Source organism: Bubalus kerabau, chromosome 6, assembly GCF_029407905.1.
Source record: "Bubalus kerabau isolate K-KA32 ecotype Philippines breed swamp buffalo chromosome 6, PCC_UOA_SB_1v2, whole genome shotgun sequence".
Taxonomy (NCBI): Eukaryota; Metazoa; Chordata; class Mammalia; order Artiodactyla; family Bovidae; genus Bubalus; species Bubalus kerabau.
The window spans coordinates 58,021,524-58,040,863 of record NC_073629.1 but is presented as its reverse complement, the minus strand read 5'-3'; the positions used below and the strand labels follow the sequence as shown (position 1 = coordinate 58,040,863).

At 39.6% G+C, this 19,340-nt stretch overlaps 1 protein-coding gene across 1 annotated transcript in view; it reads left to right on the top strand.

Annotated features, from left to right (window-relative positions):
• Positions 1-19,340, top strand: part of CLCA1 (chloride channel accessory 1) — a 34,155-nt gene that overhangs the window by 11,802 nt on the left and 3,013 nt on the right. Inside the window, exons 5-12 of the mRNA XM_055586908.1 lie at positions 1,534-1,705; positions 7,127-7,345; positions 7,894-8,121; positions 11,865-12,039; positions 13,829-13,935; positions 16,582-16,797; positions 17,860-18,121; positions 19,020-19,190. Of these exons, the coding sequence (XP_055442883.1) occupies positions 1,534-1,705; positions 7,127-7,345; positions 7,894-8,121; positions 11,865-12,039; positions 13,829-13,935; positions 16,582-16,797; positions 17,860-18,121; positions 19,020-19,190 (1,550 nt within the window). The remainder of the gene's footprint in view (positions 1-1,533; positions 1,706-7,126; positions 7,346-7,893; positions 8,122-11,864; positions 12,040-13,828; positions 13,936-16,581; positions 16,798-17,859; positions 18,122-19,019; positions 19,191-19,340) is intronic.

Here is a 19,340-nt window from a genome sequence, read left to right as displayed (position 1 = left end):
ACACATGTGCTGACAAAGCAAGAGATTTTATTGGGAAAGGGCACCTGGGGAGAGCAGTAGGGTAAGGGAACCCAGGAGAACAGCTCTGCCACATGGCTTGCCACATGGCTTGGGTTTTACGGTGATGGGATTAGTTTCCTGGTTGTCTTTAGCCAATCATTCTGACTCAGAGTCCTTCCTGGTGGTGAACGCCTTGTTCAGCCAAGATGGATGCCAGAGAGAAGGATTCTGGGGGGTGGTCGGACCTGTGGTGTCTCCTTTTGACCTTTCCTGAACTCTTCTGATTGGTGGTGGCTTATTAGTAGTGTTCCTTACCAGGACCTCCTGTCATAAAACAACTCATGCAAATGGTTACTATGCTGTCTGGCCAGGGTGGGCAGTTTCAGTCAGTGTGATTCTCCTAACAGGATGAGTGTTCTCATAGATGGTTATCAGAGAAATAAACTAGAATAACCCTGGAAAGCAATTTGATGACACATATCAAATCTCTAGAAATCTTTCCTATTTCCTGATCTACTAATCTTACTTTTAACAATCCATTTTAAAGGAAATATTAGAATGAGCTCTATCAACAGGCTTTAAAATGTTCAAATTTCTGAATCTGACCATTTATTCTGGATGTCAGTCATAGCAAGCTTGGAAATAGAGTCAAAATGTGATGCACCAATTTCATTTATTCACAGAAGTTTTATTTTTAGCACCGAAAAATTCATGGAGGAAAAAAATTAAGTAAATTAGGCTAAATTCACGTTGTAATTTCAAAATGTGAAGTTATTAAAATCACATTTTGAAAGAATATTATGAATTATAATAATACATTACAATTTAAATGTACTAAAATAAGTTTTATAAGATCAGGCAGTAAAGCTATACATAGAATGTTATGCTGATACATAGAGAAGGAAATGCTTTAGTACATTAACAATAGTTTATCTGAGAGTGGGATATGATTTTTTTCTTCTCTTCTTTATACTCGTCCTATTTTCCAAATTTCCTATATTCATATATTTTTTATATACTCAAAAAATAAGATGTGGGGAAAAGTACTCCATTCACAATAGTGACAAACTCATAAGCATATAAATAAAAATCTAAAATATCTATATAAACACACAAGAACTATGCAAAAACTGTATGACATAAACTAGCTGGATCAAAACAAACAAACAAAGAAAAAATTGTCAGCAAAACTTTCTAGAGAAACCTCTCTTGATTTTCCAGGAATGAGAGGACCAGATTAGGAAGTGCCTTAGGACTTTGATCCTTATTAATTCTTAACAGTGGCTGTAAGACAGCCTTAGCTTTTCTGCTGCATAGAAACACATTCTGATATCATTTTGGGAATCCCTCAGATACTTTCTGGTAAACAAAATTACTCTGATGAGAATTTGATAATTTTAATATTTAAGGTGATCATTTATTTCTTAAATTATAAAGGGAAATTGTAAACAATGCTGTCTGTAGAAACTGACCAGAGTCCAACACTTTGAAATTATCATTTCACTTAAAAATCTAACCTGAATATATCTGCAGATGTTCAGAAGGTTTTACTGGTGAAACTGTAATACAGAAGTGTCAAGGAGGAAGCTGTGTCACTCAACCATGCAAACTTGACAGAAAAACAGGACTGTATGAAGAAGGATGTGAATTCATACCTCATAAGGGGGAGAAGGCTTCCATAATGTATTCACAAAGTATTGATACTGTAAGTGTCATGTCCTTTTTCTTCTTTTTTTCTTGACATGAATTTAGTGAGGTTTTTATCCCAGATGATGCAAGATAGGGTGAAATGTTAGGAAGTCAAGTTATCAGTATCAGTTCAGTTGCTCAGTCATGTCCGACTCTTTGCAACCCCATTAACTGCAGCATGCCAGGCCTCCCTGTTAATCATCAACTCCTAGAGTTTACCCAAACTCATGTCCATTGAGTCGGTGATGCCATCCAACCATCTCGTCCTCTGTCGTCCCCTTATTCTCCTGCCTTCAATCTTTCCCAGCATCAGGGTCTTTTCAAATGAGTGAGCTCTTCACATGAGGTGGCCAAAATACTGGAGTTTCAGCTTCAACATCAGTCCTTCCAAGGAACACCAGGACTGATTTCCCTTAGAATGGACTGGTTGGATCTCCTTGCAGTCCAAGGGACTCTCAAGAGTCTTCTCCAACACCACAGTTCAAAAGCATCAATTCTTCAGCACTCAGCGTTCTTCACAGTCCAACTCTCACATCCATACATGACTACTGGATAAACCATAGCCTGACTAGATGGACCTTTGTTGACAAAGTAATGTCTCGGCTTTTTAATATGATGTCTAGGTTGGTCATAACTTTCCTTCCAAGGAGTATGCATCTTTTAATTTCATGGCTGTAATCACCATCTGCAGTGATTTTGGAGGCCAAAAAAATAAAGTCAGCCACTGTTTCCCCATCTATTTGCCATGAAGTGATGGGACCGGATGCCATGATCTTAGTTTTCTGAATGTTGAGCTTTAAGCCAACATTCTCACTCTCCTCTTTCATCAAGAGGCTTTTTAGTTCCTCTTCACTTTCTGCCATAAGGGTGGTGTCATCTGCGTATCTGAGGTAATTGATATTTCTCCTGGAAATCTTGATTCCAGCTTGTGTTTCTTCCAGCCCAGCGTTTCTCATGAGGTACTCTGCATATAAGTTAAATAAACAGGGTGACAATATACAGCCTTGACGTACTCCTTTTCCTATTTGGAACCAGTCTGTTGTTCCATGTCCAGTTCTAACTGTTGTTTCATGAGCTGCAAACAGGTTTCTCAAGAGGCAGGTCAGGTGGTCTGGTATTCCCATCTCTTTCAGAATTTTCCACAGTTCATTGCGATCCACACAGTCAAAGGCTTTGGCATAGTCAATAAAGCAGAAATAGATGCTTTTCTGGAACTCTCTTGCTTTTTCCATGATCCAGCAGATGTTGGCAATTTGATCTCTGGTTCCTCTGCCTTTTCTAAAACCAGTTTGAACATCTGGAAGTTCACAGTTCACGTATTGCCTGGCTTGGAGAATTTTGAGCATTACTTTACTAGCGTGTGAGATGAGTGCAATTGTGGGATAGTTTGAGCATTCTTTGGCATTGCCTTTCTTTGGGATTGGAATGAAACTGACCTTTTCTAGTCCTGTGGCCACTGCTGAGTTTTCCAAATTTGCTGACATATTGAGTGAAGCACTTTCACAGCATCATCTTTTGGGATTTTAAATAGTTAAACAAGAATTCCATCAACTCCACTAGCTTTGTTCATAGTGTTGCTTTCTAAGGCCCACTTGACTTCACATTCCAGGATGTCTGGCTCTAGGTGAGGGATCACACCTTCGTGATTACCTGGGTCATGAAGATCTTTTTTGTATAGTTCTGTGTATTCTTGCTACCTCTTCTTAATATCTTCTGTTTCTGTTAGGTTCATACCATTTCTGTCCTTTATCGAGCCCATCTTTGCATGAAATGTTCCCTTGGTATCTCTGATTTTCTTGAAGACATCTCTAGTCTTTCCCATTCTGTTGTTCTCTTTCTTTCTTTGCATTGGTCGCTGAGGAAGGCTTTCTTATCTCTCCTTGCTATTCTTTGGAACTCTGCATTCAAATGGGTATATCTTTCCTTTTCTCCTTTGCTTTTCGCTTCTCTTCTTTTCACAGCTATCTGTAAGGCCTCCTCAGACAGCCATTTTGCCTTTTTTCATGTCTTTTTCTTGGGGATGGTCTTGATCCCTGCCTCCTGTACAATGTCACAAACCTCCATCCATAGTTCATCGGCACTCTGTCTATCAGATCTAGTCCCTTATATCTATTTCAAGTCAAGTCAAGTCAAGTCAAGAGTGAGCAGCTTTTCTCTATTGGACAAGACAGGAGAACATAATCAGGAATAAAGTCCTATCTTCCCCAGACCCCCCTTGCTTAGTTTTTTTGTTTGTTTGTTTAGTTGTTGTTTTTTTTTGTTTTGTTGTTGTTGTTTTTTTTTGCTTCTCCATCTTCTCTCTTCCACTAGCTTTTAGCTTAATGGCTTAGAACTACTTCAAATATCCTTAAAGACAGACAAGTGTTGGTTAAATAAGAAATTCATCCGGGGGATCAGGTACTTTTTTTGTGAGTAATAAGGACATGATCAGTAACCTTTAACTTTCAGAGATCTTTCAGCCTGCGTATTTGTTTTTGGTTGTTAACTAAAATTTTCTATCTTTTTAAGAATGTTGGTGCCATTAGGGAGTTTGTACATAATTTTAATAGCTTTAAGTAGTTTTAAAATACTGATCTTCCTCCATCCCATTGTAAGTTGAAGATGCATTTAATGTACCTCACCTACCGAATATCTTAACTTAGACCAGCCTGCCTCATGCATCCTCAGAACATTTACATTAGTTTCTGGGCAAAATCATCTACCATAAAATCTGTGGTATAATAAGGTGTTGAATGTGTCCTGTAATTTATTGAATATGGTACAGAAGTAAAAAGACAGAATGGCTGTAAGTACATTAGTTATTTAGCCTCACAATCATCTGGTTCACTAGAAGCTACATACAGCTCAATGCCACTAGCCATCATCACCAGAGAGTATCATACTGCATGCCACAACCCAGGAAAAGATCAAAATTCAAAATTTGAGGTACGGTTTCTACTGAACGTGTATTGCTTTTGCACCATAATAAAGTCCAAAAATTGTAAGTTGAACCATTGTAAGTCAGCGATCATCTGCATTTCTTATAATTTTTTAAATGACCAACTGCTCATAAAATAAACTTGACAAATTATCTTTATTAATGCCAAACATATACATCAGCAAATTTGCACAAACTAAGATAAATGCATCAGTTAAGTGACTTCAGTGCAGAATGTCTCTTATCTTCCCAGTCTTTTACACAAAATTATGTTTTCTTTTTGGATAAGAGTGTAGTAACTTGCAAGGGTCTATCTATAACAATAAAGCGAAAGTGAAGGTTGCTCAGTCATGTCCTGTTCTTTGTTATCCCATGGACTGTACAGTTCATGGAATTCTCCAGGCCAGAATACTGAAGTGGGAAACCTTTCCCTTCTCCAGGGGATCTTCCCAACCAGAGATCAAACCCAGGTCCCCACATTGCAGGTGGATTCTTTACCAGCTGAGCCACAAGGGAAGCCCTAACAAAGATAAGTTTTTAAAATGTGGTTCACTAAGGCCATCCTTCAGTCTGGCTTTGTAGTTTATTTCCAGGATAATTCAGCAACTTCCAAAGGGGGGACTAGATTGTTTTAAATTAGTCACAGTTAAAGTTGATGCACAGTCAGGTTTGGGAGCCTCTGCTTGCGGTTTACAAAAAAGTATTTTAGGTTCCCTTGCTAAAAAGTAGCTATAATGATAACACAGAAAGTGAAACTGGTAGTTGCTCAGTTGTGTCTGACTCTTTGTGCATCCATGGACTGTAGCCCACCAGCCTCTTCTGTCCATGGAATTCTCTAGTCAAGAATACTGGAGTGGTTTGCCATTTCCTACTCTAGGGATGATCATATGGAAACACTGCCAAAACAATCTGAAAAATACAAATAAAGAGAAAAATAAATGTTTTCCAGCTAATGATGACTTTTTACATTACTTGAATCCCAGATATTTAGGATTTTTAATTGAATATAATAATGTAAAGTCACTGAGAGGAAGAATTAGTTTATACCATTTTTGTGTACTAAGCCTCCTTTTTAAATCCCCCAAATAAGGAAATGGCAACCCACTCCAGTACTCTTGCCTGGAAGAAAGGGGAAGACGCTATCATTTATTGGCTGTGTTTGTATTGTCTATTGCATATGTTCTCCTATAGTTCTTGCCTAACAACTATTGCCATTGTGTAGATTTTAAAAAACCACTGACATACAGATTGGTAAATGTTATTAAAAATAACAACAACAACAAACTTACATCGAGCTTTTATTTTATATCAGATATAGAGCTAAGTTTTGAGGAAGCAAATTTAATGAGACAGGGTTCTGTCATAGATTAATTTTCATCCATTCAGTAAGTACACTATAATGTTAAAGGGGCCTTATTTAAATTTCTTATAGGGTACTTTGAGGTCACAAGGTTGAGTAGAAATTCTTTGCAGAAAGTGTATGAAATGAGAAAACATTTTGAAATTAACTTTTGGGGCTGAAACATGAGGGTAGAGTTCATGAGGCAGAAGACATAGGAAGAACTCCTCGACATAGTGGGAATGGTGAGCAGACACAGAGATATATAAACAGTCTGGCAACCTTGAGCACTTACAGGCTGCAATAGGGAAAATTAGAGCCTTGGGATGCACAGCCAGAGCGAGGATAGACAGTGAAGTGAAGTAGTCTGGATTGTAGTGTGTGAGCAATGATGAGCCGCAAAAAGATATTAAGTACAGGAATAAGAAGGACTATGTTCCTGGTAAGTGTGGAGTAGAGCAGTATGGAAAAGTCAGATAGGAGACTCCAGTAGTTGAGGGAGGGACCATGAGGGCTTGAATGATGGACATTCCATTGGAGAAGGAAAAAAGATGATATCCTGGAGAGAGAGTGAAGTGTATTGATGGTGTTATTTTACAGAGGGAAGAAGGAAGGAAAAGCGTTTCCTGATTTAGGTGACTGAATAGATAGTGGTGACATCAAGTTAGGAAGTGCTTGGTGATGAAGAGGAGCAGAGTCAAAGGAAAGGTGATGTGTTCAGTTATGAACCCCTGAGGTGGAGGATCCTGTGGACATCCAACTGGATTTTGGAGAGAGCTGGAATGTTGGGTATTGAAAGTTGAAACAAGGTATTTTTAAATCACTGGGAACTAAGAAAGTGAGCAGGAAGTGAAGGAATGGAGAGAGAAAATGGTACCAGGGGAAAAATGTTGAGATATATGTGGCTTGAGGATACTGGTGATTGCTTGCAATGGCAAATTTGAGAAATAGAAGGGAAGCTAAGAACAAGTAAATAGATTCTTGAGGAGCACAAAGGGTCCAATGAGGTCAAAGACATGTTTTGAGATAGAAGCTCTGAATTTTCACTGTGATTTTCCCCAAGGCAGACTGAGAAGGAGGTCATGTAAATGTAAATCTATACTTAAAATATTTTAGTCAAATTATTAAAGATTTTAACAAGTAGTTTACTGTTATCTGTATCATTTTATTGACAATTTTAGGTGGTTGAATTCTGTACAGATAAAAATCACAATAGAGAAGCCCCAAACGAGCAAAACAAAAAATGCAATCACCGAAGCACATGGGAAGTGATCCAAGATTCAGAGGATTTTAAGACAACAACTCCTATGACAACACAGCCACCCAGTCCCACCTTCTCATTGCTGCAGATCGGACAAAGAATTGTGTGTTTAGTCCTTGATAAGTCTGGAAGCATGACGGTAAGTTCAGTGGGTCTTGGTCTTCTGGATGCTCATCTCATATTTCTATATGATATGATCTAGACCACATCTTGGAACTGCCTGTGAATAAACACAACCCCAAAGGTCAGAACGGTTATAAGCAGAATATTTTCATCAAAAAAGGCCACCTTCACTTTATTCAACAAAAATTCAGCATCAAGTGTCTCATTTGCCAAATAGCTTTCAATTTGTGAGCAAAGATCTGATGAACTATATAAAATAAACCTTTTTTGTGTTTTCCTGACAATATGTACATTTATAAAACTATTTCTAGGACATTGAACTAATGAACTAAAGCCAAACCTGGATTTAGCTTTTAGAGTTATTTATACAAAAGCCCTGAAATTGTATTCAAATATACTACTAAATATAAAGGAGAAATTTTCCTCCATAGAAGGATATGCCTTGCGTAAACTTGTTGTTATTTACTCTGCGCCGAGGCAACTACTTCCAAATTCCCTCAGTTTTGTTGTCAGTCTGCCGGTCCAAACCTAACCTGACTGCTTTTCTTCTGCTTTTCCATTTAGATTGGTAAGCGCCTTAACCGACTGAATCAAGCAGGCAAACTCTTCCTTCTGCAGACGGTTGAGCAAGGGTCCTGGGTCGGGATGGTGACGTTTGACAGTGCTGCCTATGTACAAAGTGAACTTGTACAGATAAACAGTGCCACTGAAAGAGACACGCTTACCAAAAGCTTACCCACAATAGCCTCAGGAGGAACATCCATCTGCTCTGGGCTTCGATCAGCATTCACTGTGAGACAAGTTCCCCTATCATAGTTTGCCAATGTTTACAATTTATGTCTCCTAAGAAATTACCTTTTCCAGTATTTCTATGCATGCCTCATGTCTAGCTGAATTAGACAACCAAGGGCAGAGCAATGGTCCAAATGATGCAGTGACACAGACCCCAAAAACTGTTAACTAATTCATTCATGCTTTTGTGTTTTTCTGCACCTGTGCATTCATGCTTTTCTGCTTTCATCTGAAACATTCATGGTGTTACTTCTACATGCCAGGCATTGCAATGTGCCAGGCATTAAGAGTACCATGAGGGCCAAACATACCACACCTGCTGTCATGGAGCTTAAAATCTTACTAGGGGAAGATTCTTTAACCTCATAGTCACATAAATAAGTGTATAATCATACACTAATGCATGTTATGATGAAAGGTACACAGGGATATAAGAGAATATCTTCTCTGAAGAAAAAAGTAAACTTCGAGTTATGGTTAAATTTTGAAGTAGATTAACATTCCAAACTTTTGGGTATATAAGACCTCCTTTTGGGCAAGCAAATGGTTTAAGTTTGAAATAGGAGGGCTTAGGCACTGCGAGTCTAATTGTATTAGGGATGTATCCAAAGATCCCATCTGATCATCTAATCATGTCACCCCTCTACTTAGGTCTCAATCTGTCCCCATTTTCAACAAAGCTAAATAAAATTTCTCAATCTAATATTTAATTTATTTTATAATATAGCCGCTACCTACCTTTCCAGGCTTAATTACCTGGGACTCTCCTCCAGATATTTATGCTTAAGCAAATTAGATTACCTGTCCTTTGCCAGCAGTTTCCACACTTTTGCCCAGCCAGCTCCCTATTTAATTTTTCATCACTCCTTTGTGTCTCTAATCATACTCTTCCTCCACATATCCATCACAGACACTATTTCTTGATGTCTTTCCTGATCCTTTCAACTGTATAGAGTTTCTCTTTCTGAATGCTATGAACTTGTTTTCTACTTTTAAAACTATCTCAAGAGTTTTAGCTCTTCTGTCTTCTTTCCTGTCATGTCCTTTGCTCAAACAAAACTTGTTCTGAGATATGAATTATCTTTTAACTTCTGGTACAATATCTTTTATATAGGAGGTTCTCAATAAATAAAATTAAATTGAGCTATTTGATTATATCAGATGCTTAAATGATCCAAACATAAACTATGATATTCTATATTTATTAGGGGCTATTTAGTCCCATGAAATAAATAGTAGGAGGCTGAGAGAAGCTGGCTGGTCTAAGGTCTCAGAATCTCTGCAGTGTCTTGGGAAAGTCTACCTTCTGCCTGCTTGGGGCACAACACATCAATGGGGCTATTCCCGATTTCCAAGCAGCAGCAGGAATATTTAGTTTTCAGCTCACATGTTTCATGTTGACAGTGGACTCAAGCATTCCCTCATATGCAGTCTGACCCTCTGGCCCTTTTATTCCACTTTGAAGATCAGTTCCCTAGAAGTGGATTTTATTGCATACACAGTCAGCTTCAAAACCCTTCTCCAGATGCCTTTGTGCACCTGGGCTCTCTTGCCTCTGCCACTCACCCACACATTTTGATTAAAGAAGCAAGTAAGGGAGGGAAACTGACACTGAAATCACTAACATGTCTACAGAACTCATGGTATACAAAACTCAAGGGGAAATGATTAATACCAAATGGCCTGACGGTGAAGAGGGAACTTCTGGTTCTGCATTTCCCACTTCAGTGGGTGAGAGAGTATGTGAGGCACACAATTGGAATTTAGCTGCTCCTCCTGCCCTACAGAGCCCAGGTATGGGGTGGGAGGAGCTTGTGTGTGACCACGGGGTGATGAGGCAAAGGGCCTTGGATCCTGCCCTGTCTCAAGTTCCCTGCTGGCCCCTGGTGAGGACCCTGCTCAAGTATGGCAGTGGTGTGTGTTGAGCTGGGGCCACTGGACTTTACTTGTTTTCTTAGCTTGTTCAGTGCCCATTGGTTTTCCACCAGCTGACTCACCACACTCTGGCTCTCAATGCTGGAGCACAGCCCTGAGCACCCCATGTCCTGCATCTAGCCCTTGGGAGGTTGCACACCCCTTAGCTTCTAGGACAAGATAAATTGCCCTCTTGCCTGCCAGTTCTCAAGTCAGCTGATTTCCATTTCCCCTATGGATACTTGCGGACTTCTGCATGTTTTCCATGACACACAGCAATGATGGGGAGTGGGACAAGGGAATCCAAATTGAGCCCTTCCTCTAGCCTCTCAGGGGCTTCTCTGGTGGCTCAGATAGTAAGGAATCTGCCTGCAATGCAGGAGACCTGGGTTCAATCCCTGGGTTGTAAAGATCCCTAGGAGAAGGAAATGGCAACCCACTTCAGTATACTTGCCTGGAGAATCCCAAGGACAGAGCAGCCTGGTGGGCTACAGTCCATAGAGTCACAAAGAGTCAGACATGAGCCCTGCAGCTTGGTTAGACTGAGGTCTCAACCACAGCTGACAGGCTCCTGGGCTTCTGGGCTCCAGGCTTCCTCACATGACAGCAATCAGAGTTCTGCCTTCATCCTTTGTGGAGCAGCCCCCTCTAAAAAGGAGTGGGGCAGAAGTCTCCTCTGCTTTCAGCTCTTTTAACCTACATCAAGTTTCTTCCCTTCCTGAGAGTCTGGTCCAGAGATTGGAGTTACTTAGAATTACTTGTTTCCTCTACGTCTGAGTCTCCCTTCCTCTTTTAAAGGGAAGGTGAACTCTTGCCTTCCTCTTCATAAACATTATGATTTTTATCTGATTTTCCTTCTTATCCAATATTGGCACAAGGTATAACTTCTCTATACCACATAAAAAACATAATCTGTGTCTACCAGGAATAGTTGAGACATAGGTGTCATAAGACAACTAGGAACTAGGGATTAATAAGAACAAAATGTTTTGCTTTCATCAGAGGGGATATTAAAAATTTTAATAATTCATGTGAACTGCTGCTGCTGCTGCTGCTAAGTTGCTTCAGTTGTGTCCGACTCTGTGCAACCCCATAGATGGCAGCCCACCAGGCTCCCCCGTCCCTGGGATGCTCCAGCCAAGAACACTGGAGTGGGTTGCCATTTCCTTCTCCAATGCATGCAAGTGAAAAGTGAAAGTGAAGTCGCTCAGTCGTGTCCGACTCTTCACGACCCCATGGACTGCAGCCTACCAGGCTCTTCCGTCCATGGGATTTTCCAGGCAAGAGTATTGGAGTGGGGTGCCATTGCCTTCTCCATATGTGACCTGAGAACTGACCAATCAGAACCAAGGCCAGCCATGAACAGCTGGAATGGTAAGACTGATGAATACCAGGCAAGCTAAAATCTGCCATGAGTCTAATATAATAATAGTAATATATTAGTCCCCATTATTATCCCTATTAAATGAGAATGGTTTCTGAAGTCATCTGGGAACCTCTGAAAGCCTGTCAAGGAGACATCATGTGAAGGAAAGTAGAAAACCCTTCTTTTCTCCGTCCCTAGAGCTGTCCATCCCTAGGACTGCCCTGTATCCCACCTTACTGAGCCTTCTCTGCAACAGGCTAACCGAGGAAAAAAATCACTGTCAAGTTCCATGAATCTTGTTGATTTATAATCGTATCACTGCAAGACAGAGAGATATTTGACCATTCCCAGACACTTTTGTTTATTCCCTCTAGAATTTCTCTTCTCGTTCTCTTTAATTGCAATTTTCCCAATACTTTGGCTACCCTGAGTGTGACAACTCATGCCTGAATTATGTCCTTAGGTGATTAAGAAGAAATATCCAACAGATGGAGCTGAAATCGTCTTACTGACCGATGGGGAGGACAACACGATAAGTGCATGCTTTGACGAGGTGAAGCAAAGCGGAGCCATCATCCACACAGTCGCCCTGGGGCCGTCTGCAGCACAGGAACTAGAGGAGATGTCAAAAATGACAGGTGAAGGGTGACCTGCTGAGTCCCACTGTGTTTTCTCTTCCACTGGACTTTGAGCTCCAGTGCACTGGGGAGTAGGGGAAGGGTAGGGCGAGGAGATATGGGGTTATCTTACTGACCAATCAGCTGCCCTTACCCCCAAATGACTTTAGAACCAGCTCCACTCATTTATTCTAATGCCTTGTTTCTAGGATTAGGGCAGTCTGGAGAAGATGGGACCAGCACACCACTTGGGACTCTCTTCCCAGACATGTTATAAAGATTGGAAAGAATCTAATAGGTTAATTAGGAGCTATTCACTTCCAGTTGGCAGCTGACCAAGAGACCCCGGGGAGACAGAGGACAAGCCACTAACTATATAATACCATGATACAAGTGTTCTGTTAGTAATAGAGGGTACAGTGAGCACAGAAGGGAGCCTAGACTTCATCTGGAGAAGCATACAGGAAGGTGACATCTGAACTGGGACGTGAACAAGAAGTGCAGGGGAAAAACAAAGTGCCTGCTGAACCACACAGAAGGCCACTCTGAAAATATAGAATGTAATGCAGTTTCTTTGTAAAACATTCATACATTATGTTTCACCTTCCATATGCACATGTTTAAAATAGATCCCACCTGAACTATTCTTCAGCAGAGTGGGTTTTTATTACTTTAAATTTGTTTAACCTAGGGCCAGAATTATGGATATCAATTGCTGAGTTGTCCTCTGAGTCAGCTAAAACAACAGACTGTTTGCTCCTAACAGTATTTGTCTTATGCTGGGATTCCTAGAAGCAGAGCCTGAGAAAGGGATTTGGGTGCATGTGATTTACAGAGGGAGAGCTCTCAGGTGAAAGGGGCAGTAGAGACTAAGATCAGGCAGGGGAAGCTAAGCACAGATGTGAATTAGGAGGCCAGCTGAAGCCTGCCCTCAAGGAGGCTCTGGATCTAGAACTGCAAAACAGATTTGGTCCAGTCTTCAAAGACAGACCACTGTACCACTGTGTCCATCAGTCAGTGGTTAAAAAATGTCAGGGCAGGGCAGGGGTGAGTGGGGCATGCTGTTCTTTAGCTAGGGTGGCCCCATTTTGTAAGGCAATTTTCTGTAAAGGAGGCAGCTATATGCTGTTTGGCTAACACTCAGAGCTGCTGGAGAGAGATGCATTAGTCTAGATAAGGGGATCTGGGTGAGACACCAACAGGATGACCAAAACACTCTCCTCAGATTTTAGATGTCACTAAGAGTTTAAAAGTGCCTTAACATCAACTACCTTAGTTACACCTGTTCTAAATAGGTGTAGATTACATGGCTGGTATATCATCTCATGTTTACTACATATAATACTTTTCTATAACCATCACTTGTCAGTTATTTCTTGCTGCTGTAACATACACATTTTTTCTGATTTAAGAGAAAACTTGAAAGTCAAGCTTGCTAAGATTATGTGTAAAATAAGAATAAATCAATACACTTGCAGTGAGGCTTAATGGCTCATATGAAAGTGCGTGACCTTTAAAACACAAGATTTATATTACTAGTTGTGGTCTATGGGGGATTCTTATCTGCTTTGCAGAGGGCTGAAGTAGCCAAATGACGATGTTACTGAAGGATTTGTTTAGTAGGATTAAAATATTATTAATAGTATCAGGTTCTGAGTTAATCTGGACACCTATTTAATGTTAATCTATTAATATTAATGTTTAATAGCACAAGAGTAAGTATTTTGTGTATTTTATCTTAACAATTGCTAAAATGTTGCAAATATTTGTTTTCTAGAAAATAACTTCTGATAACATAATTGCATTCTAGGAGGTTTGCAGACATATGCTTCAGATCAGGTTCAGAATAATGGCCTCGTGGATGCTTTCGCGGCCCTTTCATCAGCAAACAAAGCTGTCTCCCAGCGCTCCATTCAGGTCAGAGTTCCTCCTCAGTTTTTCATGTTTATTAAAAACCATAGCCAAGATAGGGAGTTTCATGGTTATGAGTTTTAAGTCCACATTCCTCTAGTAATGAATTAAAATAGAAGCTTTAGCCTGATATTAGCCATTATTTCTAAAATGCAACACTATTCCTTTAAACAATGCAATCAGTGCTTCTAATTTGGAAACAATACTAAGTGACTTCCTCTTAGAAACCATCAACATAAAATGTAATGGGTCCAAGAATTCTTTTTTAACATATGTTAACAAGCATCCATAGCAATATAATTGGCCCAGAATTTTCTTCAGAGTAGATTATCTCAATATAAATTATCTAGAACAATTTTTCAGGGATTACTTGGTCTTTTTTTCCATTACCTCAAATTCCTGATATTTGTCAAGATTTTCCTATAAAGAGTGGAAAGTGATTTGTACTGTAAAAAGCCCACGTGGTCAGTCCAGTCACCCGGATCCTGTTCCTGGGTCTGTCATTAACTGTGACCATGGGCAAAGAACTTCACCTCTCTGGACTTAAGTTCTCAGCCAGACATGAACCACAAAACTGCGGTCCCTTATGGTTCTAGAATTTCAAGAAAACAGAATTTTCTTTCAACAGTCTTGGGACAATAAAAAATGGACAAATATATTAAGTGCTCTTTCCTAATGGCTGTAAAAATCTTTAAACCAGAGAGAGTGAATAATCAGCACCACACCTGTGTGAGTTGTAACTTTTATTGTGAATGAAAGTAAAAATAATGTAAATGAAAGCCAAATAATGACCTACTCTATAGCACAGGGAATTCTAATCAATACTCTGTAATGGCCTATATGGGAAAAGAATCTATATGCGCTTCTCTGGTGGCTCAGGGGTAAAGAATCTGTCTGTAACGCAGGAAACATGAATTCAATCCCTGGGTTAATAAGAACCCCTGGAGAAGTAAATGGCAACCCACTCTAGTATTCTTACCTGGAAAATGCCATGGACAGAGGAGCCTGGTGGGTTATAGTCCATGGGGTCACAACAGAGTCGGACAAGACTTAGCAACTAAACACAACATATGTATATGTATAACTGATTCACTTTGCTGTACTCCTGAAACTAACACAACACTGTAAATCAACTATACTCCAATAAAATTTTTTTAAAGCCAAATAATGTCAGATTTCAAAACAATAGGCTTTTTAGTCTATCAGTGTAGCATTTATTCAGTCAAAGAATATAGCAGTTACACTCATTTACGAATATTAAACCCAAGAGCCTGATTTGAACACAGGAGGAACATGTCTTAGAAAAGTAATTAAACTGATTAATGGGCAAGTTCACAGTCAGGCAGTTTCTGCCCAGTATTTTTATATTTAAGAAACCTAAAAGGGAGGGAGATTGAGACATGAGTAGGACTCATTTCCCCACCTGTCATAAGAACAAGATCTAAGGGCCCCTTGCTTTCTTCACATCTTAGATAATAATCTATTTTCAAAACTAGAAAGTTGGGTTTGATGACCAAAACATCCTATCTTCTGACAGATACTCGTTTAAAGACCATAAATAATTAACTAGGAGATAATCCTGAAAAATTATACTTTCTACAAAGTCTGGTTAGCCCTTCCCTACTTCAACCCCTGCTCTACAGCTCCTTCATTCTTCTCCAGATAACAAATCAGCCTTGGGCAGTGACTTATTTCATTTACCTCCACAGGGACTGCAATAATAAACTAATACAATTATGTAAAGTTTAAAAATAAAATAAAATTAAAAAAAAATTGACCTAGGACTTTGTTATTTGCAAGTCAAACAATCCAGATGTGGGTCAAAGTAAGTCGTAGTTAGTCCCCTTAAGGGTTTAAGTCCAGTAATAAGATGAGATGTACAGTATGCTGGTAGGTATCAGGCAAAACACACTGTGAGGACGTCAAAGGATTGATAGAAACAAGATCCACCCACAGACTTAGGGAATGAAATTAGGGCTTCTGGGGGAAGGATGGGAGGAAGGGATCGACATGTACACACTGCTATATTTAAAATGGACCTACTGTATGGCACATGGAACTCTGTTCAATGTTATGTGGCAACCTGGGTGGGAGGGGAGTTTGGGGGAGAATGGCTACATGTTTATGTATGGCTGAGTCCCTTCACTGTCCACCTGAAACTATCACACCATTGTTCGTTAATTGGCTATACCCCAATACAAAATTGAAAGTTTAAAAAAAAAAAAACATACTGTGGGAGATCAGAGGGAGAGATTATTCTTGCTGGTGAAATAGACATCAAGTGACGTTCAAATTGAATTTTGAAGGGTAGGTAAGCCTTAGACAAATGGAGATGAATGTATAGATTTCCAGGAAAAGCAGAGATTGTGGTAGTCAGAGTGTCAGAGATTCATGAAGATCATAAGAGGAAGTGGTCTTGTTTGGGTGTCAGAATCAACATTATGGAAGCTAAGGCTGGAAAAGTCATTTATGATTGGATCATTAAAAAAAAGAAGAATTGGATTATAATAGGTACTAAACATCAAGCCAAGTTCTTTGGTACCACTGAAGTCTTTTTAATGGGGCGACTAATAGTTGGAGGCAAAATGGAAGCTATTATGTGATGGGAGCTGTATTCTCCAGAAAGTAAAGAATTGTATACTTACTTTACAGCTTGAGAGTAGGGGATTAACCCTCCAGAACAGTCAGTGGATGAATGGCACAGTGACTGTGGACAGCACTGTGGGGAAAGACACTTTGTTTCTCATCACCTGGACAACTGATCTTCCCCAAATCCTTCTCTGGGATCCCAGTGGAAACAAACAAGATGGCTTTGTAGTGGATAAAAACACCAAAATGGCCTACCTCCAAATCCCAGACATTGCCAAGGTATGGGCTCATCTTTTTTCCTTCTCACAGTTTGATAAGATAAAATAAAATTTTTACAGAATAATCACAGCTTTTAAAATGACAGTGGTTGCTTAAAAAAAAAAAAAAAGAGTCAGTGTTGAATGAAAGAGAACAAGGAAAAAACTCCATTTGGTGGAAATTACTCAGTGTGACAGCAAATCTCTTCAGTCACTCAGTTGTGTCCGACTCTTTGAAACTCCATGGACAGCAGCATTCCCTGTCCATCACCAACCCCTGGAGCTTACTCAAACTCATGTCTATCAAGTCAGTGATGCCATCCAGCCATCTCATCCTCTGTCATCCCCTTCTCCTCCTGCCTTCAATCTTTCCCAGCATCAGGGTCTTTTCCAATGAGTCAGTTCTTCACATCAGGTGGACAAATTATTGGAGTTTCAGCCTCAGCATCAGTCTTTCCAATGAATATTCAGGACTAATTTCCTTTAGAATGGACTGATTGGATCTCCTTGTAGACCTAGGGACTCTCAAGAGTCTTCTCCAACACCACAGTTCAAAAGTATCAATTCTTTGGTGTGCAGCTTTCTTTATAGTCCAACTTTAACACCCATACATGACTACTGGAAAAACCATAGCTTTGACTAGTTGGACCTTTGTTGGCAAAGTAATGCCTCTGCTTTTTAATATGCTGTCTAGGTTGGTCATAGCTTTAGTCAAGAAAAAGGAGATCGGTGATATTTTCTCCAGGTATTAAAAGGAGAACCTTCAAATTACACAGCAGCTGATGCTTTGGCATAATGAAAACTATTTCCTCTATTGATCCTGCTCTTGAGAAACCAATGCTATGATAAGGACACAACTTTCAAACCTCATTTTTCCCAACTAGAATTTTCTTGGCAGTAAGAACCATGTCATTAGTCCAAACATACCAAAGTTTCCCTTGACTAAGAGAGTATAAAACACCTTCTTAGATCTACTTTTAATGTATATATATCAGATGAGCTCTTCCTATAGTTGGCATTGAAGTCAGGTCTGTCACTTAAATTTATTAACTGGAAATGTCTCTTTTTTTTTTTTTTTGGCTAGGTTGGCATTTGGAAATACAGCCTACAAGCAAGCTCCCAAACCCTAACTTTGACTGTCACCTCCCGTGCATCAAGTACTACTTTGCCTCCAGTTACAGTGACCTCTAAAATGAACAAAGACACAGGCAAATTCCCTAGCCCTATGGTAGTTTATGTAAAGATCCACCAAGGAACCAAGCCAATTCTCAGGTCCAAGGTCACAGCACTAATAGAATCAGTGGATGGGAAAACAGTTACCTTGGAATTATTGGACAATGGAGCAGGTAACCACCCCAGGAACTGGACACATTTTTCTTTTCCAGGAAACAACCAAGCAACAGCAGGAGGCATATTGTGGTGAGGAGTCCAGCACTGGGGTTGTGCTTGGGAGAGCTCTCTGCCTCCCTACAACTCCTATATTTCAAAATGTTGGGAAACATGAGAAGAGCTTGCCTTTAGCTTCTATAAAGTGCAAAAAAGTTGTCAGTGAGCATTCCAACCCTCTCAGAAAAGGAAAGGAGGAAAATTAATAGCTATTTTGTGTTAGGAGTTTGTGATGGATGGATAGATAGATAGATCTTCATTTCTTATCTTCACCACACACTTTTGAAGTATTATGATCCCTACATTACAGATGAAGAAAGAGGCTTTAACATTTGGAAAGCAGCAGAGATGATTCAAGTATTGTTATATGTGACTCCCCTATCTATGTGAATTCTATATTATCTTGCCCAAAGTGAAAAGTCTATTATTTTTATATTTAAGAAGTCTAACAGGGTGAGAAAAAGAAAATTCTACATTTATTTTAGAAGGAACTTGACTATTTACTATAAAACAAGTAACTTTATTAAAACAAATTCTGTAAATGAATTTTCTACCTAAACCTATCCTCGGTAAAAGTCATAAATTTTAAGGAAATAATCATACAACACTTTTTGTCACCAGTAACATACAGTAATTCAATTCAGTTCAACAGATAATTATTGAGTAGTTACTTTGTGCTATGTTGGATGTAACAGAGACACATGACTTGATCACTGATTTCAAAAAGAAAGACAATTCAGGAGGACAAGATGCATGCATTTGAAATTACACACACACAAAGTGGTGAAAGAAGTGTACCTCATCCTTAACACAGTCAAATCCTAATGCCTTCATTAATTCCTTCATTTCTCTGTCAAGGTGCTGATGCTACTAAGGATGATGGTATCTATTCAAGGTATTTTACAGCTTATGATACAAATGGTAGATACAGTGTAAAAGTGTGGGCTCTGGGAGGAGTCAACACAGCCTCTCAGAAGGTATCACCCCAGCGAAATGGAGCCATGTACATACCTGGCTGGATTGAGAATGGTGAGTAATCTATAGCAACATCCTTGGCTTGAGTAAAAGGCTTGGAATCAAGGGAAAACCAAAACCTGAGGATAAAATGGTGCAGAATTAAATCAGTTTCTCAACCTTACCATTACTGACATTTTGGTCACATAATTCTTTATTGTGGAG